At 32.5% G+C, this 27,633-nt stretch overlaps 1 protein-coding gene across 1 annotated transcript in view; it reads right to left on the bottom strand.

Annotated features, from left to right (window-relative positions):
* Positions 1–27,633, bottom strand: part of LOC141832830 (uncharacterized) — a 108,403-nt gene that overhangs the window by 26,543 nt on the left and 54,227 nt on the right. The window contains 13 exon segments of the mRNA XM_074720202.1: positions 788–1,274; positions 1,348–1,713; positions 1,815–2,150; positions 2,219–2,297; positions 2,388–2,677; positions 6,261–6,364; positions 6,804–6,995; positions 7,080–7,730; positions 21,051–21,347; positions 21,454–21,597; positions 22,214–22,322; positions 22,425–22,609; positions 22,689–22,802. Of these exon segments, the coding sequence (XP_074576303.1) occupies positions 788–1,274; positions 1,348–1,713; positions 1,815–2,150; positions 2,219–2,297; positions 2,388–2,677; positions 6,261–6,364; positions 6,804–6,995; positions 7,080–7,730; positions 21,051–21,347; positions 21,454–21,597; positions 22,214–22,322; positions 22,425–22,609; positions 22,689–22,802 (3,354 nt within the window).

The following is a 27,633-nucleotide window of genomic DNA, read 5'->3' as shown; positions in this document are numbered from 1 at the left end:
ATAGCCTACACAAATTTGTCTAACTCATATTGCATGCATCATCTACCCAATCAGTTTGTTTGGCCTAACCAACTTGTCCAACCAACCCGACTTGACTGAATCACTTAGCCCATCCATCCGCCCAACTCGATTGGCCCATCCCCTATTATCTACCAGATCAGTTCATGAAGCCTAGCTGACCTGCCTAACCAATTGGTTCAACTAGATTGTCAAAATCAGCAATCTCACCTAGACTCATAAAACCGGTCGATGGGTCAAACTATTCAAATTGACCAACCTAATCAATCAATCCAACCATTCAAACTGTCCACCCTGCTCAACCAACTTAGTCGGCCATATAACTTGCTCGTTGCTCTTATAACGACTTGCTCGCTCATAGTGTTGACTTATCTAGATAGACTGGCATACCCAACCCATTTGATTCAATTGTCTAGGCTAAGTCTGATTGGGGCAATCAAATATGTTATACGAATGATGGAACAGAACATGAAATACCTATTCCTTACGGATTTGGAATAACTATACTATGATAGCCCATAGTTATTTTTGCATCCAAACATAGAAATAACTATTTCAAGAAAATTCCTAGGAAATAGGATACTCATTCGAATGAACCAAATAAGCTTATTACATGATTTTCTCAACAATTCCATTTTTCTAAAACCAACATCCTAATCAATCTTAAACTTTTAAAAGATAATAATGTTACAAAAAAAGTTGAAAGTGTAATCTTACAAAAATCATTAAATTATATTTTTGATGGCTATTTTTGATGAGAAATTCTCACCAGTCCCCCATAGTCGTCATATACTGCTGCAGAGACGGATTTAATTTCCGCGCCAATGACAGTGTTATCTGATTCAGTAGGTAAAGATGATCCTGCAAATTTTAATGCAAATCTTCTAGGAGGCTTTTTAAATCCATTTCTGACAAGGAATGTTCCCAGATCATTGTCCACATGCCACAAGCTAAATTGTTCTGATACACTTGTTTCCGATGTATTCCATATACTCTCATCATCAAACTGATCTCCTGTCACCATATCACTGCGAATGCATCTTAATAAGCTGATGTCATCATCCCTAGGATATCCCTTAGATGCAACACATCCTAAGGCAACAAATCCTGGAGGAGCTTGTGGCAACCAAAAAGAGATACTCTCAGCACCTTTTTGTTTCTTGATATAACCAACAAGCTGAAAATCTTTAGGGGCTTTAAGAAAAGACTCATCTCCAGGATCATGAAGAACAATGCCTGAATTAGGTGGTTCATACCTGCTTCATAATATAAATGGTAAGAAAAGGTACAGGAGAATATCAAAGTAGAAGGATAAATGAGGATACATACCCTTGAATGGCAATATCACCAAGGAAAACCATTTCAGGTGAAAACACTGGCCGCCATATTGATAGTTTTTTCTGGGAGGATGTACCATGATTCCACCAGACTAATTTAAAATTAGCTACAGATTCAAACAAGCGACTAGAAGTGAATACTCCAGCTCTTTCAAAATGAGAACCACCACCATTAATGTCATCCCTTGTATTGTATTTGACATTGGAACTTCTATCTTTGGTAGAGAAATTGAAATTGTCAAAGTGCACATGACGCAACTCATAAGCTTTATCAATCAAATTCTTATTGTTAGGATTTGCAGGCAGAAAAGAACCAAAAGAATTATCCACTCGCCAAAATGCAAAATCTGCATGCTTCCTACAATATTTATTGTAAAAAAATGAAGGTAGCATATGAATTTTAAATGTTTAAAAGTTTTATAATGGAAAAAGGAAAGATTTGAGAAAAAAGAAGCATACGAATTGCTTAAATTGAGTGCAACACAATCCTTGAATGAGGATGGAGAAACCAAGGAAGCCAAAATACACAAACCAGAGGAAAGTGGTGGTTGAGAACTTCCAGAAGAAACTACACAACCCACTGCAACATAACCACTAGGTGCTACAGGAAACCAAATGGACAAACCTCCATTTACTACATGATTGTCATTACTGGATACATTACTTCCATGGTCATATTTGCTTTTATCAGGACTAGGATAGCCACTTCTCCATATTAAATTATAGGAAAGAGGTCTCTTCACTCTCAAAAAACTGGTATTCAAAGCAAGAACTCCCTTTGAAGGTGGCTGATTCCTACATACAAAAATTTGCATTAGATTCAAGATCCAACCTTGAAAAGAAATATAGAATAGTGTACAAACTGAGGAGTCAGACAATCTCCAAGGACAGCGTATCCTGATGGTGCCTGTGGTCTCCAAAATGCATATGAATGATTGTAACCTAATAGAAAAAGGAGAGGTTATGTGAACAGTTGAAATTGACTAACAGAAGTAAAGTTGCTAGATGGTACATTCAGAACAATTGGCATACCCTTTATCATAGCAATCTTGTCAAACTGAGAACAAACAACTGAAACTTTCTTAGTAGACTTCCTTAGAAATGCTAAAATATCTTCCTCAACAGCTATGAAAAGTTTTAGGATGCTGAATGAGAAATTAATAACTACATCAGATACAGCCAAATGTATGTTTGTTTTCCCATAAGTATTTGATAATTTTAAGAAGATATCAAATGGCTCCAACACTGTGATTCCATTACTCTCCAGCTTTAGACCAAGAATGTTTCCACTCGTTTCTAAGCTATCACCCTTGATTACAAGCCTGCAATTAGTGAACAATGTTCATGTATGATGAATATTTTTCAGAATAGCAATTGAGAAACTTAATCAAACTGAAACCCATTAAAATATTTCAGTAAGTGTCTGACACAGAGAAGTACTAAACGACTCATCTTAAATCCCAACTACAGCAAAACTATGTAAATCTTTCTTTAAAAAAAAGACATATCCAAGCATATTAATAGTTTGCATAAGGTACAAAATGACAGACTACAATTAACATCATTCAATTCAAAGGTTGCGTCTGTAAATACATAAATAAATATTGACAAAACAAATATGGTTATCAAAATCTGATTTTCTAGTTTTATCTAAAAAAGATTGGCCATATCTACTCAAAAGATACCATTAGAAAGAATAAGCGAGAGTAAAAGATGCAACTGTACCAAAGAGGTGTTTAGTCACATCTCAACCACTTACTGACAATTCTTGAAAACATGACACAAGAATTACAACCCTGATTTTTGTAAAAAAACCTCCACACTGATTAAATTTTTAGTAATTCATGAATGGGATGAACACGTATAGAGTTAATTAGGGTTAACTTTAAATACCCAATATTATAATTTTATTTTAAACTTTTTAAATAAAATTTGTTATATGTAATTTTTTTGGAAGAATTGGTCTTATTATTTTTGGTTAATAACATGTATTTCTTCTTTGTAAGTTATGTGAGCTTGAGTTTGTTCCTTGTGCAATTTTTTGAGCTACATAACATGGTCTTAGAGCCAAATTCCTGATTTAGTTCTTCTTCTTTATCCATTAAGACACAACAATTAAGCAAGAAATTTGTAAATTAGGGTGATCCCTTCAGTCAAATCTCAAAGTGCATTAAATCTTTCAAGGTTTAAAATTTTGAACTATATTGAAATTTTAGTTTACAACCACAACATACAGTTTTGGTATTGTATTGTGTCGTGCCGATACGGTTTTGATATTTTCTAAATATAAATATATTAATTAAAAAATATTTTGACTAATATTTGATTGTTAAATATGCTTACATTGAGTTATATTTGAGACATTAAATGTTGAATTTAAATTTTGACATTATCTATGAAATATTTGATGCTTATTGAGTAAAAGTCAATTTATAGTTAGCTGAAGGCCACCAAGCAAAAATGGCAAGATCAAATAGGTGTAAATTAGATTTAATTTGAATTTATTTTAATCAGTTTAAAATTAAATCAAATTTATATATAATAATTTAATTCATAGTTGTATATTTTATAAGTTTAAAAATTATATTATATTTATTGATTTTTTATTTTTCTAATAATTTGTTCCCTCTATTTTAAAAAGGTTTATTTTCTCTTTTTACCTCATGGACAAATGGAGGATAAAAAAAATTAACCACTCTTTATTAGAAATTTTTTTCTCTATTTATCTCTTGGATAGAAAGAGGGGAAAAAATTAATTATGTTAAAGAGGTTTTTCCTCTTTGTTTACCATTGTGGACATGGAAAAAATTAAAGATGGAGGAAAAAGAATTAAACAAATCAAGGAGGGAAAAAAATTTAGAGAGAGACGGGAATTTGAATTAAATGTCTTAAATAAATAAATAGAAATGAAAATAAATAAAAAAATATAAAATAATTTTAATTTAATTTAATTTAAAACAATTGAGGAAGCAATGATGTCACTGCTCCACGACCTTGTGAAACCATGCCGATGTCGATCGGCAGGTGGAACGAAAAATTTTACTCGTGTCAACCGACACGGTATTTTATACCATGAAATCTTCCTCAAAGTTGGCTTTCCTAACCACTTGATCTTATGTGAAGTGATAGGGCCTTCTTTCATCTACTCCCCTTCCCAATGGAACATCCCCATTTGATGACCAAGGCATCATGCTAGCATTGCTAGTCATACCTTTTGCAGCTGCTAAAGGAGTTCCATGATGTCTTGTACATCACAGCAACATTGCACCACCGTCGTTGCTCCTCATGCAATCATCAAACATCAACCACTATCTTGTCTATTAGAAAAATAGAGACACTCAATGGCATGACTATTGATCAACCAACAATAGGAACATTCATCCATGATACCTCCTTCGCAAATCATCTTTATTACAATTCTTTGTATAAGAAAAGGACGAACTATTGTAGCTATAGTGAGAGGGAACATTTTTACTACAATAAGAATATTCTTTTTGTGTTTATGGAAAACACACTTGATTGAGACACCATATGGCAATTTCAACAGAATAATTCACATGAATCCCTCATGCATTTAGGCAGTTTTCTCACAAAACCCTAACTTTCTCCTCTTAAAAAATTATTTATCCTATACTTGCTTTTGGTATTTCTTAGATTAATTCATTATATAAAAAGTAATCTAATGGTAATCCCTTTTTTTTTCTCAGTTTACTAGTATAGTATATTTTTATAAATTCCATTATCATTATATAACAAAAACTAGCCCTACATCAAGAGAAGTACAAACTAGTGTGTGCTTGATCAAGGTTTAAAATTTTAAACTATGGAGTTTCGATCTCTATAATTTTGGACTCATATCATGTCATATCGATACAATTTCAGCACTATTTAATTAAATTATCTTTTATTAATTAAACCTGCCAATGTCGATCCCAAATCCGGATGAAAAAGGGTGAAAGTTGTGTATTAGATTACCGGTCAGCGTTAACTTTCTTACAAATATTCAATAAATGGATCAATTAAACTATTGTGTCAATGCTAGATTGTTCCCAGAAAGAAACGTGTTATAAGGTCTAATTGTTATGGCTTGGCAAGGATTGCTACATTTCTTTGAGAGCTTGGATGTACTGTTAAATATACAAAAATTCTCACACCATAGGTTGGAATAAGAATAAATATTATAGAAAAATTAATTGTCTATGATTTAAAGCATGTAACCTAGGAACCCTCACTAGTAAATATGATTATTAAGAAAAAATTAATATTTTATATGTACAAAAGACAAAATAAGTAGCAGAGGAGGCAAAGATGATAGATAATTCGGATTTTAAATTATGGTACACATGAAAGAGTAAAACAAAAAATAGAGTAGATATTGTTGTAAATAATTCACTAAAGAATGAAGTAATAAGAGTAGTTAAAAAGGGAGATAAAATTATAGCTCTCAAGATAGTAGTAGCGAAAAACTATTAATGTAATTAATATATATATATACCTCAAGTAGGATTAGATAAAGACATTGAATTTAAGATTTTGGACGATTTGTGATTTATTACATAAGTTTTTATTTTTGAACTTTCTGTGATATTGATAACTATATCTATACAGACAACCATGGAAAGATCAATTAGTAACTATTGAAATGGATATAGGGAAGTCCAGGTGTGTGTTTATGCTCCCACACCAATCCAAGTGATTCAAGCAAATTTTGCTGATTTGATTCTATGTTACAAATGAAAAAGCTGACCCAACCCAGTCTTGAAAGTTACAAGAGAAAGAGGTTTATCATAATAGCTCTAGATCTAGGAAACACATGAGAGGTATGGACAGAAGATGGACAAGACATCCATCAGAGAATTAGCTCAAGCACTATACCACTAATATAAAAGAAAATGAACTACGCACCTGGAAAATACATCTAGATTTGCATGGATAACCTTCTTTGACAGTATGAAAGATTCGCCAACATCTTTTGAAGTGCTGTAGAATGTGAGTTCTGGTCCAATAGCCTAGGGTAAAAAAAAAAAAAAATCCATTAACAGCAACCATCAAGCAAATGAAAAGATGAACACAGGTCTAGGGTTCTCAACCAATATATATCTATATTTTAGTGCAGTCAGTCTATCTATTTTATTTCTTAATAGAGGTACATTAATGGGAAGTAAAATGAAAAATGATATTTACTTGCTGCATACTGCAGTCGATTGGTTTGAATAATAAATTTACAAAGAAATTCCTACTCAAGTTGTTAAAGATTAACTCCTACCCAACTTGTTAAGTTCCTAAAACTCAAGATAATTTATTTCTTTAAATCTTGATTTCTTTCAACCTAATTAAGCCCATGAAACTAACACATAAGAGAAGGTCTGAAGTTAAGAAAATGATTATAAATTGGAATAAGCAAATGGAAATGTAATATGTTACAGACATCTTTGATGCAATGTTTACCTGCAGCTCAATCACATACTCAGTTAAGTCATCATCAACAGGTTTAGAAACTCCTGCACCATTTGACGTTTCCTTACGAGAATCTACAGAATCAACCTCCTTCCATTTTTCAAGGAAAACATGATCATCTATTGATATTGAATAGCTGCTATCAGCTCCCAGGAATACAGAAGAATCCAAATAATCCCCATCCTATTTTATAAAGAAAATTAATTACGTCTATCCCTGCATAAAAAACAAGAAGATGCAAAAAGCTAGGTTAGTTGATAGTAGTACCACTATAGTCACATTTTTGAATTGCAGCCTCTTGCCACTGCCAACATAAATAATGGTCTCAGTGCTAGGATGTGCAAGAATTTTCCCAAGTCTATCGTGCAAATACAATTTGCCACCTCTTCCATCATATATGAAATGGTCAAACATTTCATCATCAACTACTAATGGTTTTTGAGGTGATAATGAAAATACATGGGATGGCTGAGAATAAACTGGACAATCAAGAATAATAGCTCTTGTCATATTCAATGCGTCTGCATCTTCCTCATCCGACAGAACTTTGCGAACTGAAGGAGCAAAAAACTCAGCAATAGCCAATAAAAAATCAAGGGCAACAAGCAGCTTCGGCCTCTGGATGTATAGATTTACACTCACTAGAGACTTTGCTAACATTGCATCAACAATAAGCATAGAAGGTACTGGCTCAGAGACATATCGCCCTTTTGCTTGCTCTACTACAGTATCGGAGAGGTGACTACCATGAACACTTCCAAAATTTGTGTAGCCAATTGTCCTAGATTTTCCTATGGCAAGCTTGAATTCATCCTTGACACCTTCCCGTTCATCAACAACAGAGAACCCTTTAAGTGTTGCAGAAACAGAACTCTCCTCAGATGCATTAGATTTATAAAGCAGCCAAGCTCCACTTGCCTGTAAAACTCATTATTGAGGAAATAAAAAAGAATGTATGAATAAATCATGCTCTTGATTACAAAACTATACTATTAGCTACACAATTATAAAGTACAATATGAAGTTTCTCAGGACCATTTAATGGAGAGAAAAATACCAGATTAAGTAGGAAGAATTAGCACTCATTACAAGCAAAATACAAACACCAAACCAAAGTAGCATAAATTAAATATTATTAAATAATGAGGAATAGTTAAAGAGGAAGCAAAAAAAGGTATGTTACTTGACTTGTTATGAGTACATGGGTATGCAGCTAAGCGAGCAACATGATTGTTTCTAAAAGAATTTCCACAACCATTACAAATGCAGGTTATCAAGTGCGAGTCTCAGTACCTGACATAGATACAGAGGTGATAAATGTAGTCCAAATATCCAAAACATCAAGTAGAGAGAATACAATCTATATAAGTATTACAAAAGTCACATCCTAGTTCATGTGACTGGTGAACTAACCTTTACACCTTTAGAACAAGTTTATGTAGACTGTGATAGCTGTGTGTACCTAAGGTTAAAAGAAAGTTTTTTAAGTGTGTTGTACATGCAATTCTTGGATCAAAAGTGTTGGGTTGCTAAATCAACATATATAAAATATTAATATAGCAAAGATATAGCAAGAAAACAAAGCCACTATAATAATTTAAAAAATTCTAAAATAGATATGTTGAATTACTAGAAACGATAAATTCAAATTACTGTTTCAAGAGCAATTTAGTGTAGCTCAACTAGATGACAAACTGAAGGAAAAAAGATAAGATGGTATAGATATTCAACCAAAGTTAATAATGTTGGTGCGATCAAGCCTAGCTTAGTCTTGTTAGGGAGATTACTAGAGCAATCACACCTAGCTTGGTCCTGATAGACCAATGGTTGGGTTTTAATGTTTGAACAATATGTTGGTCTAACCATGTTGCCCACAACATGATTGAGATTGATTAAGTTAGGCCGATATCTAATAAGGTTGACTGGATACTAACATTAAATAAATCCAGATGGATCAAATTTGATCAAACATTTAGCAAAGGAAAATCATACATTTAGCAAAGGGAAAAGTTCAACAGGTGTTGGCATTAGTGAAAGTCCAATAGGTAGGTTGAGGTCGATCAAGTATTAGAAAATGGATGAAGTTGCAGAGATGTCATTTCTAAATATTGAAAATCTTAATAAGTTGAGATCGACTTGTACTAAACAAATAAGGAAATCCTAAGACATGGAGTCTCTTGGCACGATAATGATCTGACCTTAGGATGGCTGATATCATGGTATCAGTCAACTAATAAAACTTCAATTACCGATGGCTGAGCAAATTAGATAGTCGATTCGGATTGGAATGCAAACAAATAAAATGATTCTATTTAGGAGTCAGTTGACTAGGTAGTCAACTAAAGCTAACCAATGGATCGTGACAGTCTAGACTAATCGACTGATATGAGCAACTAGTCAACTAATGTTGATGGAAAGAGATGTTAAAGTGGAAAAAGTATAGAATCGAGAGGGAGAAATAGTGCATGTCGCTTACTCGTTTAAAACTCATTTTTCTTTTTTAAAGTGTGTAGTGGAAATGTAAACACAAAGCAAGAACTCATTTATTTTTACTTAATTCACAGCCTCATGCTGCTACTCCCACGATTGTTGATCGCTTCGATTGGGCAATCCACTATTAACCACTATTAATCTCTTTCTCCAAAGAGAAATATCGGTTCTTTACAAAAAATAAGGTGCGATAACAAGCTTACCGCCTCTTAAGATTTAAAGCATGAAGAGAAACAAAGACAACTAAAACAAAAATACTGACAGGAAGGGTTGCTCGAAGTGAAGTTCGTTGTCGGAGGAGCACGGAGTCGTAGCGTGGGAGTTTCGCACAAGTGGAAAACAGGAGGTCGCAGTAGAAGTTGATGCTGAAGTCTTTGATCGAGCATTCTTTTTATAGACTAGGTTCGATCTACCGATCAGCCTGATCTGTCTACCAACCGCCTCGATAATCAGATCCAGATCCGGTCTATTGAGCGATCGGCCTACCGATCCAGCCTTCGGCCAGTGTCTTCCTGCCACATCAGCATCTTGACATCAAGCATCTGCCACGTCAGCTCCGCAACCCTTATCCTTGACCACGCCTTGTGCCACGTCAACAAGTCAATTCTTATCCCCACGCCACATCAGCCAGGTGATCCTAATCCCGTGCCACGTCAGCCATCCAAGACTTATCCCATCCACCTCAAATGTTACCTTAGCACACAAGACATATCGACTGACACTCAGCATAAGGTGAACCGAACCTTGCTTTCGATCGACCAAACCTTGCTTTTCGATCTACTAATAAGCTCTATCGGTTTACCGAACCTTGCAAAACAAGATTAGCATAGACTATCATGATACAAGTATGAAAGACAATTATATTAATTATCTGTCGACTTGGAATCCAAGTGGAAACCTTTCATCAGATCATCGCCTAAGGATGTCCCCATAACAAGGATTCGTCCTTATCCATTTTTCTTTTCAAAAGAACTTCTCCACTCTAGGAGTTTACCTTACCATTTGTCAAACATCCAATCCTCTAGACCTGTTTGAGCTTCTGCTACTTAACATCTGATCACTTGATCCGCTAGGGCTTTTCTCCAACTCGATGTCCGATCTTCATTGACCCATCGAATCCATTTTTCTAGATGTTCAGTCTACTGACTCATTTAGACCTCCGTGCCTGGTGTCCTTGATCTGCTAAGTCTTTCATCGCCTAGTATCCAATCCACTTGACCTACTAGGGCTTTCACTTGCCTAGTATCCGATCATCTTGACTTACTAGAGCTTTTCTGGTTGAGATACCAATACACTCAATAAAGCCATTAAGCCACAACAAGACTTGAACTTAAACCTTTGTCAACATCAAAACATAAATTCAATTATGGTGCTCCCTGCATCAACAATCTCCCCCTTTTAAATATTTGACCCTAGTTTAAAGTTAAGAATAATATGCTCAAATAAACAAGGTTTTCAAAAATAACTCCCCTCAACTTAAACTACCCCTCGTGAGTTTAACATTACTTAAGGTTTTGTTTTTGAAAATACTTAGCATCTTAAAACATTTTACACTCATTTTCTCCACCTTTGACATACATCAAAAAATGGAAGACTCTAGAAAACATAAATATTTTTTTCAAAAACATATTTTCCAAAAGAAAATAAGAAGTTAAGTGTATGGAAATAATTTTTGAAAGCATCTAATATACTTAAAAGTGTTTTAAAATCATGTAACATTTAAAAAAATTTCAAGTCTTTAAAACCACTAAATTTCAAGCAATGTTTTCAAAAGGTACTTATATTATTTGTTCAAGTACTTTTAAAAGTCCAAAAAAAATTTCAAGTACTTGGAATATTTTAAAAAGTTTATTACGTATTATAATGCTATTTTCAAAAATAATTTGAAGTTTAGAAAATAAATCTTTTAACAAGATTTAAATTTCTAAGCAAAATTTTCAAGTTCTAAAGAGATTTAAAAAATTATTTTGAGCAATATTTTTCAAGTTCTAAAAACATTTTAAAAATTATTTTGAACAATATTTTTCAAATTCTAAAAGATTTTCAAAAGTATTTTGAATTTCTGACTAAGATTTTTCAAATTAAAAAGAATTTTTAAAAATATTTTAAAATTCTAAACAAGATTGTTCAAGTAATATTTAACAATATGAAATTGGAATATTTATTAAAGAAAATATATTAATGCTTTCAAGCTAAACTCAATCAATAAAAACTAGGCAAGCTAAACTTAATTGAAATTAAACAATTAAAACTAAGCAAGCTAAAATACTATGCATGATTAAATGAGTCCTTGGAATCCAACCATACATCCCAATTTGATTCTAATCATTGCTAAAGCACGGTTAAAAACTTTAGAATAATAAATATAATATTTAAAAATAATTCATCTAAGAAAGTGTCTTTTAAAAATTGTCTAACTTCTTTTTTACCTTAACTACCCATAGGATAGAAGACTTTAATAAATTAGTCAAGTTAAGTAAAAGTTTTCACCTCATATGTTAACTGTGAACATAGAAAATTACTCAATTTGTTCAATTTAAAATTTTTAACCCTAATTTATATTGATGCACTGATATAAACATTTGAAATCTAGGCTTTGACTTATGCATCTCACGCCGATCTAAGTAACTTGGTATACAAACAAATTAATCCTAAGATCTTTGTGAGATGCGATGACTGTCTAGATCTATGGGTACATAAAATAAACAATATAGTCTAGACTAGTTCCATTTTTGCAAATAAGTAAATAAGTCAGATATAAATACATAGGCATATAAGTAAAATAACATCCTATTCTACTAAGCACATTCCTAGTTGTTTTCTATGTGTTAAACTAAATTTCTGATAAAGATTTAGTGAAAATGTCTGTTATGTTTGACTTGAACTCAATATAGTCATGTACAATGTCACCCTAGCTATATGATCCCTTATAAAGTGATATTTTACTTCTATGTGTTTAGTTTTTGAGTGATGTATAAGATTTTTAGTTAAATTGATTGAGCTTATATTGTTGATTAATACTTTAATATTTTTGTAATTTAACTAGAAGTCTCTTAATGGCATTATCTATAATAGTAGCGCTATACATTCCCTCATTGTTATATATTCTGCTTTAGTAGCTGATAATATAACATGTTTTCTATTACACTAGCTAATTAGACTTTGACCTAATAGTTGGCAACTATCACTTGTATTTTTTCTGTCTAATTTACAATCAGCATATCTGAGTCAGAGTATCCTACTAAGTCAAAGTTGTTTATCTTAAAGTAACAAATTCCTACATTTAGTGTCCCTTTAATATATCTAAGTATTCTTTTTACAATTGTCAAGTGTGATTCTTTGACACAAGATTGATCTCATGTACACATCTCAACTGTAATATCAGGTTGACTTACAGTTACGTAAAGCAGACTTCCTATAGCACTTCTAAAGTATTTTAGGCTCATTGGTTTTCCTTTTAGATCCTTATCAATTTTTACGTTTGTTGTCATAGATATATTAATTTCTTTAGCATTTTTCCTACGAAATTTTTTTTTATTAATTCCTTAACATATTCATTTTGAAATACATAATTTTCATCTTTTGTTTGTTTTATTTATAGTCCTAAAAAGAAGATTTATTCACCTACTAGGCTCATTTCAAATTCGCTTTTCATTAAAATTATAAAATTTTTAAAGAATTTTGTGTTGGTTGAATCGAAAATTATGTCATCTACGTAGATTTGGACTATGAATGTCTTTTTTCAAGTGTTTTCACAAACAAGGTTGAATCGATTTGTCCTTGTTTAAACTCTTTTGACACTAAGTAGGTTGATAACCTATCATACCAAATCCTAGGTGTTTGTTTTAGATCATATAAAACTTTCTTTAGTCTAAATACATGGTTTGAGTGGCCTAAGTCTTCAAATCCTGATGATTGACTTATATAAACCTCTTCTTTTATTAAACTATTAAGGAATGTCGATTTGACATCCATTTGATATAACTTGAATCTTTTGTATGCTACATAGGCTAACAACATCCTAATGGATTCAAGTCTAGTTACTGGTGTATATGTTTCATCATAATCTAAACTTTCTACTTGACTAAATCTTTTAGTTACTAATCGGACTTCATTTCTAACAATTTCACCTTAATCGTAAAGTTTATTTCGAAAGACTCATGTAGAATCAATAATGGACTTATCTTTAGATAATGGTACTAAGTCCCAGACATGGTTTCTTTCGAATTGGCTAGCTCTTCTTGCATTATTATTACCCAATTAGGGTCAAGTAAGACTTCATCTATAGTTCTAGGCAAGGTTTAAAATATCGAGCCGTGTCGAAGTTTCGGTCCCGGACCGGAACGTTACAGTTTCGGTACCATATCGTACCGTGCCGGTATAGTTTCGGTATTTTTAAAATATAAAATATATTAATTAAAATAAAAAAATTTAATCTAAATATTTAAAAATAAAAAATAAATTTTTTTTGATAATTTTATAGGTTTTAATAGGCTATTTAAATTATCCCAAATTATAATTTTGAACTATAGCTAGGAGTTAATTATTAAAATCCGATTAAGCCTAAAGTTTAAAAAAAAAAAACCGCGCGATCGTGCGCGGCCCGCGCGGAGCGTCACCGGGACCCGGTGGCATCGCCGGCCTCGAACGGGGCCTCCGGAGGCATCGCCGCCGCGCGACGCCTCCAGCCGCGGCGACGCCTCCGGAGGCGTCACCGAGCCCGGGCGACGCCTCCGGAGGCGTCACCGAGCCCGGGCGATGCCTCCGGACGCGTTTCCGGCCGGATTTCCTGTGCGGTGTCGGTGCCGCGGTGGAACGAAAAATTTCGTACATATCGTCCGATACGGCACGAGATTTTAATCCTTGGTTTTAGGGTTAAGTTTAGATATTAATGCAATTTGACTCATGTTTCTAAGTAATGATCGGGTTCTGACTCCTACAGTTAAGTGCCCCAAAATTTGGATGGCTGGATGACTTGAACTTATGTGGGATGTTCATGTAGTTGTATTAACATTTTATTTTTCTTCTTTATTTGTGTTTGATTCAAGTTAAACTTCATTATTTGATATTGATTTATTAAATTTATTAGAGTCATTATCTTCGTCAAATATAATGTTAGTTATTTCTTCAACTTTTAAAGTGTTTTTGTTATAGACTCTATAGGTTCTACTAGTTGTTGAATATCCTAGGAAAATACCAATTACTAATTTTGAAATAAATTTTCCTAAATAGTATTTTGTATTTAAAATGTGTACTTTGCATCTATTTAGATCTCCTCTTATTAAAATCATTTTGGTTGGTAGAATATATTTGTAATACCTCAATTAGGTGGTCCTAAAATCTAAATTTGATGCACAAATATGTTAATTACATAAATAGTTTCTTTCTCAACTATTATCTTGAAAGTTATAATCTTATCCTCCTTTCTAACTACTACTTTATTCTTTAATGTACTATCGACAAAAATATTTAGTTCTTTTCTTGTTTTACTTCTTCCTGTATTAAAATTCAAATTCTCTATTATCTTTACCTTCTCTACTACCTATTTTGTCTCTCATACACGCAAAATATTAATTATTCTCCTAATCATCATATCCAGGGAATAAAATTTCGTACAGAATCGGTCAAAACGGATGAAACATTTCGTTCCGCCCGCTGACCCGCACCGACACGACCAGGCACCAAGTCAGTCGCAGGAGCGATCGCACGGAGGGGCCACGCGATCCCAATGACCATGCCGGACTAGTCGCACAACCCCAGCGACGACGCCAGAAGGGCCGCAAGACCCCACGGCCACGCCTGGAGGGATCGCGCGGCCCCGCGATCGGCCCGAAGGGGTAACACGACCCCGCGGCCGGCCCGAGGGGGTCGCGCGACAGCAGCAACCTTGCCAGAGGGGTCACACGATCCCTTTGGCGCGGTCGCGAGATCGCACGACCTCGAGTCTGTGCGTGCTGAGGTCGCGCACGACTCAAGAAAAAATTAGATTTTTTAATTAAATGGAACTTTAATTAACTCAATTAAACCCCAATAAAATTATTTAATTAATTATATATTTTATTTAAACCTTAATAATTATTTATTTATTTATCATTATTTTTTAAAAAATCCAATAGACTCCTAACCCATATAAATAAACAATCATATTTCCTAAAATTCTAATCAAATTATCCCGTTAAAATAAAACAAAATGTAATTAAAATTCTAATAAAATTTTATATATTTTTAAAAATCTCTACAAGGATTGCGTTGCCGCGACGACCTCCACGGGCTATTACAACCACGATTTTTTTATTTAGTTATTTTTTATTTTTTAAATATGTATTTTATACAAAATAAATGATTATTAATAGTTATACAAAGTTAAAAATTATTTCAAAATTTTTCAATAAATTTTAAAAATTAATAAATATTTTATAATTCAAAAATAATTTTAAAATTAAATATAGATTTAAAATAATCTAAAAATTTAAAGAAAATATAATTCTTAAACATTTCAAATACATTTTTTAAAGTTAAAAATTTACAAATACATTCAAAAAAATAATTTATAAACACGGCATGATAAATTAATATTGAAATATAAATTTAACATTCAACATATAAAACATATTTAATAATCAAATATTAATAAAATTAATATACATTTATATTTAAAATTTAAAAAAAATACCGATATTATATTAGCACGGCATGATACGATACTAAAACTATATTATTCCGGTCCAGGACCGAAACCTCGGCACGGGTCAAAATTTTAAACCTTGATTGTATCTACTACCTTCATTGTTTTATTAATGAGTGTTCCTAGATTTTATATTTCAAATTTTAGATAATTAGTTTTCCTATAATATTTGTTATTACCAACCTATGGTGTAAGAATTCTTACATATTTAACACTACATCAAAATTCTCATGGAAATATAGCGGACATTGCCGAGACGTTATAATTGCACGCCTTCAATACGTTTCTTCCAACAAACATCCTAGTATTAGGATAATAGTTTGATAGATTCATTCGTTGAAATTTATCTAAAAGTCTATGGCGACTAGCAACTTAACGGACAATTCTCGTCCTTTTTCATCCAAGCTTGGGAGTGACATTAGCAGGTTTAAAAGAAGATACAACTATTTCTTTTTAATTGAGAGGAAGTTTAAAAGTGATAGAGAAGGCTGACTTCTTGAGAAACAAAGAACAAATCTAGTTTCTCATGCACTCATTAGAAAGGTCGCAAAAGAAAAGATAATGAAGAAACCATGTACAAAAATCTTGGCAATTCTATTACTATTTATGCATGGAAACAACCACAGAGAAAAGATGCTCACAACTCTCTTAAAGTGTTTAACTATGGCAGGGAGAACGATGCAATTTAAAATGTGGATAAACTATATTCATTTTTAAAAAATTTACAATTTAGTATAATTTTTACATGTTTTAAATTTTTAAAAGCTCGTTATGAATTTTAGAAAATCCGTCAAAATCAATCCCAAGCCCGGTTGAAAAAGAATGAGAGTTGCATGTTAGGTTGTCAACCAGCGTAGACTTTCAAATAATGTTTAATTAATGGATTCATCAAACTATTATGTTAATATTAGGATGTTCCCCGTGAGGAACACATTATAGGATCCGACTGTAACTTCTTGACAAAGACTGCTATATCTCAGTAAGAACTCAAGTGTAGTATTAAATATGTAAGAATTCTCACATCATAGGTTGAGTAAAACAAATATTATAAGAAATCTAATTGTCTAAGATTTGAAACATAAAATCTAGTAACATTCACGGATAAAATAATGGAGGTAGTAGATACAATAATTAGGAAAATAATTAAAATTTTATATGTACAAGAGACAAAATAGATAGAAAAGAAGACAGATAATAGAGAATTTAGATTTTAAGTTAGGGTAAACAGGAATGAGTAAAACAAGAAATTGGGTATGTATTATTGTTGATAGTTCGCTAAATAATGAAGTAGGAGTAGTTAGAAAGGGAGATAGGATTATAGCTCTCAAGATAGTGATAGCAAAAGCAACTATTAATATAATTAGCATCCATGCACTTTAAGTAGGGTTATATAAACACATCAAATTTAGATTTTGAGATGACCTAAATGAAGTATTACAAAACATTCCGCCAAAACATACTAAATAATTTTAATGAGCAGAGATCTAAATTGATATATGAGTGAAAAATGAGGAATATGATAGGGAGCATGGGGGTTATGAGTTTAGAACAAGAAATGAAGAAGAGAAAACTATGTTAGATTTTACAATAGCATATAACCTTATACTAGCTAATACGTTTTTTTAAGAAAAGAAAAGAACACTTGGTCACGTTCAAAAATCGAGAATAATAAATCATAAATTAACTTTCTTATGATTAGAAAAAAGGATAGAAAAATTTATAAAAATTACAAGATCATCCCCGGAAAAGACTTAACTACCCAACATAAGTTAATAGTGTTAGATATACACCTCATGTATAGTATTAATAAAAGAAAAATATACACAATTCCTAAAATTTAGTGGTGGAAATTAAAGGATGAGAAGCAAAATATATTTAAGGAGAGGGTAAGAGTACAAGTATTAGAAAAAATATACGGCAACATGAATATAATATGGGATAAGATGTTATCAAAATTAAAAATAGTAATCAAGAGTCTACTTGGTGAATCAAAGAGACGTACACCATCAAGTAAAAAATTTTGATAGTCGAATGAGAAAATACAAGAAAAATTAAAGGAAAAACGAAAAGCCTATAAGATATTATATACTTGTAAGAATGAGAAAAATTTTTAAAAATATACAGTATCTAAAAAAGAGGCCAAGAAAGTAGTGAATGAAGCTAAGAATAAAATTTTTAAACACTTTTATTAAAAATTGGATACAAAAGACGGGAAAAGAGATATTTACAAAATAGCTAAAGCGAAAGAAAGAAATACAAGAAATCTTATTCAAATATGATGTATTAAAGATGAATGCAATAGAGTGCTAGTAAATGATGAAGATATAAAAAAGTGATGGAAAAGATTTTCATCAATTTTTTTAATGAAAGTTTAGGTGATCAACTTAAGTTAATCTAAATAGATCAAATGAGTATAAAATTTTAAATTTTTATTGTAGAATTCAAACTTTAGAAGTAGAAAAAAGTTTTAAATGGGATACAAAATACAAAAGCAGTTGTACCATATGATATTCCAATAAAAGGCTGAGCGTGTCTAGGGAAACAAAGTATTGTATAGCTTACAAAGTTATTCAATCTGATATTGAAAAGTAAAAAAATATCCCATTAATGGAGGATAAATACTCTAGTTCCTTTATAAGAATAAAATAGATGTACAACACTATAGGGGTATTAAACTAATAAGTCATACAATAAAATTTTGAGAAAGATTAAGAAAAAAGACAAAGAAAAGATATCACGGTGATCGAAAATCAATTTGGATTTATGCTTGGAAGGTCGACATTAGAAGATATACATCTTCTCAAGCAACTAATTAGAAAGCATCAAGACAAAAGCTTGATTTACATATGATATTCGTCGACCTAGAAAAAAACTTATAATAGAGTTCTAAGGAAAATTATATGAAGAATTCTATAAAAAAATATATGTTAGCATAACATATATTGAACTAATTAAGGATATGTATGTGAACATAATAACAAGAGTAAAGACTTCAGACGGATTAACCAAGTATTTCCCATAAAAGTAAAGTTACATCTAAGATCAACGCTAAATCTCTATCTTTTTACACTAATCATAGACGAAGTCACTAGACACGTCTAAGATATGATACCACAGTGCATATTATTTGTAGATGATATTGTTTTGGTAGATGAAACACGTAAAGTAAATGTTAAACTTAAATCTTGATGGAAAACGCTAGAAGTAAAAGGTTTCAGGCTTAATGGAATAAAAACAAAATATATGAAATTTAAGTTTAGAAATATTAGACGTATTGAGACAATTGTTAAGATAGGAGATGATGAGTTGTCTGCAACTGAGAGTTTTAAGTACTTAGAATCATTTTTGCAAAGGGATAGAAAAATTGAGAGAGATGTATTATATAAAATACAAGCAGGATGGTTGAAATAGAGGAGAGCGTTAGGAGTCCTGTGTGATCGTTAAGTACAAAAGACAATTTTACAAAATAACGCTTAGACTCACTTTGTTATATAGAGCTTAATGTTGGACTATGACTCAACAAATGAACAAAAGATTAGAATTGCAGAGATGAGAATATTAAAGTAAATATGCGAGCATACAAGGATGGGTAGGATAACAAATGAAAATATTAAAAAGAAAATCGGGATTGCATCTATTAAGGGAAAACTCCAAAAGACAAGTTTAAGATTGTACGGATATGTACTTAAATGACTAATAAATGCTACAGTTAGATAATATAAAACTATGATAAATATACACATCAAACGAGGAAGACTACAAAAGACTTAGTTGGCAATAATAAAATAAGATAAAATTTATTTAAATATAAATGATGATATAATAGGGGATAGAGTCTAATGGTAAAGAAGAATCCATATAGTCGTCCCCAACTAGTAGGATAAGACTTGGTTGTTCTTATTGTCGTTATGATTTTTAAAGAAATTTTGACAATTTATGACAACTTGATCATGCTACAAGTTTATAAAGGGGTTAAGCTCTCATGCAATGAATTATTCTTCAATTTATGGCATTTTCTCCTTCATGTGAAATTTATTTTGTGTGTGAGATTATTTTTTATGGTTTCAATGTTGCATCATAATTACAAGCACAGGTTGGATTCCCCAAGGAGGCTTTTCCATGTGGCAATTGGAGGCATTGATTTTTGAGGCCTATGAAAGGGAGTCATACCACGTAGACAAGAGATGGACCTTTCAATTGACAACAGAAGAGCATCAAGAGTATCTTGAGACAATCCCTACATCCAAGCTTCAGACTAATTGGTTAAAACCTTCTTCAACTCAACCCTTTTATCCTCTAGTTTAGCTAACCTCACCCTACATCTAAGCTTTACAAAACCCAGTCAGCTAGAGGCAATCCCAAACCCATAAAGTTGAGATAACAACCCACCTTCCAATCAGCCTTAATGAATCCCCCTCTATAAAACAACTGAACTCAACTGAATTGAACACACAGCTTCATTCAAATCGGCCGAGTTCTTCAATTTGAACTCTCTAACCAAATTCCCCAATGAGGTCCGAGCTAATTGAATGATTAGTAGACTTTTGTAACTTTTGTTATATTAACCATAACACAAATCAAATTTCTACTGTAATTATTTTTTACAGAAAAGGCATCTTGATTCATCTTAAACGATTTCTATCCTTTTATTTTTCACAAACCTTCACCATGCTTCAAAAACATGGTAAAAAAAATGTTGCACATGCTTGATGTTATTACTTTTAGGTTCTTCATGATGGTAGAAAATTAATTTTTCTGTGTATAAATCATTTTGTAAGTTTATTTGAATAACATGACAACTGAGAATATACACCTATAATAGGTAAAACCCATGCATCGCATTGTTCATAATGCAGTAATATCAAAACTTGGCCAATACCTCCAGTTTAGTCAACAAGCACAACTATAATTTCATCTCTTTTTGCTATATCATTTGGGTTTTCTACCTAGTTACAGCTTGTAGAGAAAATATTTTCAATTATAGGGGAGTAATGCTTTTAACTACAAGATAAATAGAACAATTTTAAAGGGATAATCAAGAATGAACATATAAAATTAGGCACCTGTATACTTGCTAGAGGGGAGTCTCTTGAGTTTCCTGAGTGCAACAAGAGATTAACCACATCAATGGCCACTGACACTTTCATTGTTATCCATGTAGCCGTACTTTGGGAGTCTTGGAACTCTGATCTAATAGCACCTGAAGGTGATGCTGCAGGAACCAGGATATCATCTTCTAGAGCTCCAAATACCTTTCCCAGAGAAGGAACCACATGTGGGGTCTCGGAGAAGTTTGACAGTGCACATTCTGTGATTATATCATACTCGCGGTTTGACATTGAAGCTTTCAGGACTTCAATCTGTAAATTAGATGATTTAAATCCAAGATATTCTAAAAATAAGAAAAAAAATCTGGAAATATCTGTGGAAGCACTAAATAAAATATATATATATATAATATATTACCTTTATAGCAGCTTCTGTGTTTGGAGTTTGATGCAACAAATCACGGAGAGACCTTTGGATTACTACAGATAATCCTTCAACATCTTGAATGATTGTTTTGCCAGGCTTCATTCTGATACCAACAGTCAAGTTGACGTCTCTAACCTTTAAGAAAACATGGAATTGAAGTTTGAATAATAAATTGAAAAGGTAAAATTAAGGATTTCAGCAATCTATGTCGCACCAATACTGCATATAATGCATATATTATATCCCACAGAGTCAAATCTTTAAAAAATAGCACAAGTTTTCTCTAGTAAAGCATTGGACAGAACCATCTTCCCAAGGTTTCTTAGTATAGTACTAAGAAACATGCACATCAATTTTGGTTGAATTTTCAGAAATATGAACTATAGATGGAAGATAGAAGGTAAATGCAAATCTCACTAATAGTGAACTTCTCAAACAGCAAGAATACAGAAACATCAAAATGACATTATAATTGCCCCCAAAAATCAAGACTGAAAAATAGAACTAAGGAAGCTTTTACATTAATTGGAACCCAAAATCAAACAAGATGGCCAAAATACCCAGATAAAAAAAACATTGCATATCCAGGAGTTCACAGCTTTCTATATATGCAAGATCAAGATGAATAGTGAAATGTAAAAATTTAGGAATCTAGAGTTTGCATACTTGCAAATGTCTGATAATAACAGTATATCACCCATATAAACAATAGAAAAACCATAAAAATAATACTCTCAAAGGAATATCATACTTTGATAACCAAAGTCTCCCGATGAACTGCACTGATCTCATTTTTATTCCCACCAAGCCATTGAAATGAGTTTTCGACAGTAATTTGGAGAACATCAAGTTCTAAATAACTACAGAAAAAACAGTTATTAGATTTAGATATGCTTACAGTCAACAGACTCTAAGCTCCAAAAAATACTGAAATATGATAATCATGTCCTGAGGGAACATACTCCATGCTTTCTGTTTGACGGGGCATCAAGATTATAGGTCTACTCAATGATAGATCCAACCTGACTGCAGGTGATCCTTCAATTTCACTTTCACTAACCCACTTTTCAGATTCAGTTACATGATCTTTCAGCTTAACAACAGCATCAACATTAGTAGGTACTAGACCCGTGAAGTAACTAATAACCTGTAGAATTCATTTCTAACATCATATTCATAATCACAAATGACAACAATAAGCTAAAATTCACCTCAAAACTGCTTACCTCCTGTACAAAACGATTTAAATAAACGATTCGTACTTCAGACAGCTGTCCTGTTAGACTGTAGTCATAACTAGTATAGTCATCATCGTCTGTGCTGAATGAAGTAAAATCAAGCTGCATAAAATAATATCAAGATGATGCATCATGACAATGTTGGGGTATTCTAGATGAAGCCACAATAGAAAGATAAGCAAACACAGTTCAAATATAGGAATCATTTTAGAAATTTATTTTAAAATTATAGAGTTTAAAAATGGAAGTTCTTAAATTTATTTTAAAATTGTAAGTGCTTTAATCTGATCTTCTAAAAGTTTTTTTTATCATTCTTCAATATCTCTTTAGTGAGATTGAGAGTTTTGAGTTTTATGTGGTGCAATTCCCTGTCATCTTCTGACATGAGTTCCAGATTTTGTTCATTCACCCTCCTCTAGCACTTGGAAGCATATTCCTTCCCCAAACATAGTTTGTCTTCTTGATCCCAATCTTAAGCAATCTTGTCATCAATGTCAAAGCACTGCACTTTGCTCCATCTGCATGGAGGTCAAGCTAGATTGGATCTGCTATGATACATAGTCGCCAACACCAGTGAAGGATCTCTCCTCTCTATCAATTGTCAACTACCTATCTTGATTTCTAGTGACCACCCCCCCCCCCCCCCCCCCCCCCCCCCCCACACACACACACCCCCATCTTGACCCCAATCTTAAGCAATCTGGTACCATATCTGAAAGCAATTACACAAAAAAATACCAAAACTAGAGGATTTTGAGTGTGTTAGTTATCTAAGAGTGACCAAAGAAACAAGCCTAAAAGCTTACCCTAGGTTTTTTTAGATCTTCTCTAGTTAAGGTTATGGAGGAATGAAATTTGTTCGTCTTATGTGAGATTAGGTCAATCTTGAAAAGATGTAATTTATTTCTTCACAACGTTTGTCTTCTTTACCCATTACAGTGAGTCTCACCTGTTTAAGGAAATGAGAACAGCTTTGTATTCCTGTCATAGCCCCGGCTATCTTTACGTGTTACTGTAGCCTTAAGCTTTACTGCCTTATGTTAGTCAACACAAGTCTTATAAGTAGAAAACAAAGTTGTTATAATCTCATTCCTTATACAGTTACCATTCTACTGAGTAAACTAGGATAAGGACTGAGAACTAGGATGATAAAAGAAATTTAGGGAAGAAAAAAACAGAGCCTTTCTTGACCAAAAAGTTTATTAAGTTGGCATGGAAATACTTATGGAAAGTACAAGAACTTACAAGAACTTAAAAGAAAACTTACGGGAAAAAGAACTTAAAAGCTTACGGGAAATATCTAAAACTTGCTTGCTTCTTCTATAAGATTTGTTCAAGAAAAGCTAAGGACTAAGAACTAGGATGATGTAAAGCTTATCTTCCCTTCTTCCTTGATTTCTTCTTCTTAACAGAAAAGGTCCTTATATAGAGCTATGCAAACCCCTATACGTCATAAAGTAATAAAACTCTTTTTGACTTAGTGGATAGAAAAGTAACTTTGATAATGCATTAAACAATTTCTTCAGCTGCATTATTGAGCCTCTGGCATCATCTCTTGCATTTCCATCATGTTGATAAGATTTGCTTCTTCATGCAACTGATGGGGGAATAGTTGATTGTCCTTGGGATGAGCGGGCTATATTCTTGTTTATCCATTCTTCATTTTTTTATGATAGAATTGGCATAAAATAGAATGCTGAGTATTAAATGTATATGGGAAGAAAATTGTATCTATTTCTTTTGGTCAGAGTATTTTTCAGTATATGTTTCTCCATCCAGTAGAAATTCAAATGGATCTTGGTATTTGTCCCACATCCAAGAACTTCCTTGGATAGAGGTAGTTGTTCTTCAATTTTTGTGCTTGCTAACCATTCAAGATCTGAACCAAATGGATATTCTACGAAGTTTAGAAGTTGTACATTAACTCCTTGTGCTCAATTTTTAGATTGATCCATTCAGGTGGAGAGCTTTCAAAATTGCATACTACAAAAGTTTCAAGTTCTAAAGCATGTCTTAGTATTGTGCCAAATTTATGGGGAAATTCTGGAGTGGATTCTATATCTTGTATCCATAACTTGTTTAGAAGTTTGAAATCCATAATTGTGAAAGGAGTGATGAGCCTTTCTTTGTAGTGATGATGTTCAAACTTTTCGAAATTAATATTGGCTTTTCAAAAAAATAGAGTAATTGGCATCTGCATCCGAATTGTGTTTTCTACGGATTAGAGAATTGAGGAAATATCTCGAGGCATTTCAATTTATAGTTGAATTCTGCTTCATGTATTATGGAGATGCATGTAGTGGGATTTTCATGAAACCATTTAAGGACTTCACATAAATCTAAGAATTTTTGAAAAGTTGAATTTTCCCCAAGACTTGAAATATCTTATGGTAGATTATTCATCTACCCAGTTAAGATGCTTTCAAAAGTATTTTCAGCCTTTACTTTAAGGATTTCAAGTGACTGATAATCCTTTGGCCGTTGTGATAGCTTGGAAACTGGTGTTGTACTAGCAAGGCTTCAATCACAAAAGTCATCTAGTTTTTCAGGGCTGAAACCATGGAAATCTCTTCTGTTCGATTCATCTGTTATTAAGTAGGTTTTATCTGAATTTTTTTCATTAGCTTTAAGTGTTGATGTAGAAATTAGGACATGTCTTAGCCCTAAATGAGTCAAAAGCTTCATCGAAGGAGTAAAAACCTCTATAAGAAGGTGTTTCACATCCAGAGATGGCAATTTTGACTTCCTCTCAAGTGGAGTAGATTCCTGCTTAATTTCCTATAAATACAGCATAGCAAGAGAACTTCTTTCCCACAGATTTTTTTAACAATGGTAAGGAAGTAGTTAGACAATGCATTAATAATTGCAATTTTATGGTTTGAAATCTCTGGTGTTGTAGGGATATTCTAAACATTATCTATTAAGCATTGTTGGATATTGTCCAGTTTTAATCTGGACTCAAATTGGAATTGATCTTCTCTTCTCATAAACTGCTGAAGCTCTTGATTTCCAAAGTTCATAGTTTTTGTTCATATAAAAGCTCTTATCTTTTTCTAGCGGTCCATATGGATATTATGGATAGGCAAAAATTGTACTATTCTGCTATTACCAATGATAACATGGAGCTTAAGTCTTATGTTTTATTTTTCCTATAAGAAGATAAGAAAACTTTAGTGAAAAAACTTGGATAGTGTATCAACTAGAGAATTATTAATGTCTTTAATATGTTCTCAATGTATTTTTAATCCATCTGCAAATTTCATCCATATTTTGGCACCTAGACCTTTTCTAATTCCCCTAGTTTGATGATTATATTTGACAATGGCTTCGCAGTCAGTCCTGATAGTGATTTCCTGCTTGTTGCAAATAAAAAGCATGAAAGCATCAACACAGTAAATTATTGTTAGGATCTCATAACCCAATGAAGTTAAGTGTCCTTTTTCTTTGTATTTTTCTGAAGCATAACTACAAAGTGATTCTGAAGTTTTTGGGTAATATTTTGAACTTTTTCAAAATAAGACTCCTCTCCATCCTACTTCACATCCATCCATTTCAATAACCAGATAGTCTGAATCTAGGAGTAATGTAAGTACCGAAAGATTTTTAACCAAAGTCTTGATTTGTCTGACCAAATCTAAATCTTATTGGTTTAAATATCTTTGTCCTGTTATTGAGGTTTTGTTATACAGAGGCCTGGTAATTTTTCTTATATTTTTTAAATAAGAAATTGCAAAATTGAGAAGCCCAAGAGAGGATCTAAGTGTTTTTCTTTCCTCCATCTTGTCTAGAATGTCAAGTATTTTAAAAGAGATATGGGTTAAAGAGAAATTTTTCCTTGTCTAATCTCCGTTCCTAGAAAGTCGATATGATTAGTAGCTAATTTCATTTTCTTTCACGAAACTATCAATCCATGTTTTTCAAATAAATTAAAAAACATATGAAGATATGCACTAGTGTTCTTCCTTAGTTTTAGAGAAGACTAGAATATCATCAATATAAACACAAGTAAAAGTGGATATCCCTCTAAAAATATCATCCATTTTTCTTTGGAAGATTTGAAGGGCTAGCCGAAAGGCATAACTAGTCATTCAAAATGCCCTTCAGGATACGAGAATATTATCCATTCTGTAGAGTCTGGATGCATCTTGACCTGCTAACATCCAAATTTCATATCAAATTTAGAATATCATTTTGAATTTTGAATCTTATTCAGAAGTTGATCCTTGTTTGGTATTTTATAATCTTCATGACAATTATCATTGAGACGTTTATAATGGAATATCATTCTAGGTTGTTCCCTTTTTTGTTCTGCTCCTTTATTTACTATAAAGGTCGGACTTCTATGTCTAGATATAAATCTTTGTATAGCGCCAAGCTTTAGTTGATATGCATGGTACATTTTTCAATTTCCCAAATAGAGTATTTTAAGTCGTGTGCTTTTATAATGAGATCAGAATTGATAATAGGTAACTTACAGTATATCTTATCTCTCTCCCAATATTTAGTTAGGTTTTCTCTTATAATTTCTAGTTTCTCTAGCCTAGAAATTAAAGAATCTAAGTTTTCCTAAGTGTTAATTAAGTGAAGTAAGTTGGATTAACTAGGTCCATAGGGATCTCAGCTTCTGTGACCCTAGTAAATTTTCTAAATCAAAGTAGTCAAGGTCATCAAAATCATCAATCGGGCTCCTATCACCAAGTATTGCTAGTTTTCCTACTAGCAAGGTTCGGTTATACATGATCCCATAGTGGGGCAATGACATGCCTTAGAACTAGAATTAGGACCATCACTATGCTTACCAGTGGATATCTCGGATGGGTAGTTGGAGAGTAGGAGTGATAACAGGTGTGGACAAGAACATAGCATAATCAAGTGTTCTTCTCCTTCCAGTGGAACATGACCAAAGGATGAGATAAAGACCTATGAAACATTT

Source organism: Curcuma longa, chromosome 8 (genome assembly GCF_044706935.1).
Source record: "Curcuma longa cultivar G26 ecotype Majalengka, Jawa Barat chromosome 8, ITB_CL_G26_1.1, whole genome shotgun sequence".
Classification (NCBI taxonomy): Eukaryota; Viridiplantae; Streptophyta; class Magnoliopsida; order Zingiberales; family Zingiberaceae; genus Curcuma; species Curcuma longa.
The sequence above is the reverse complement of the archived record's forward strand: the minus strand, read 5'-3'. Positions and strand labels throughout refer to the sequence as shown.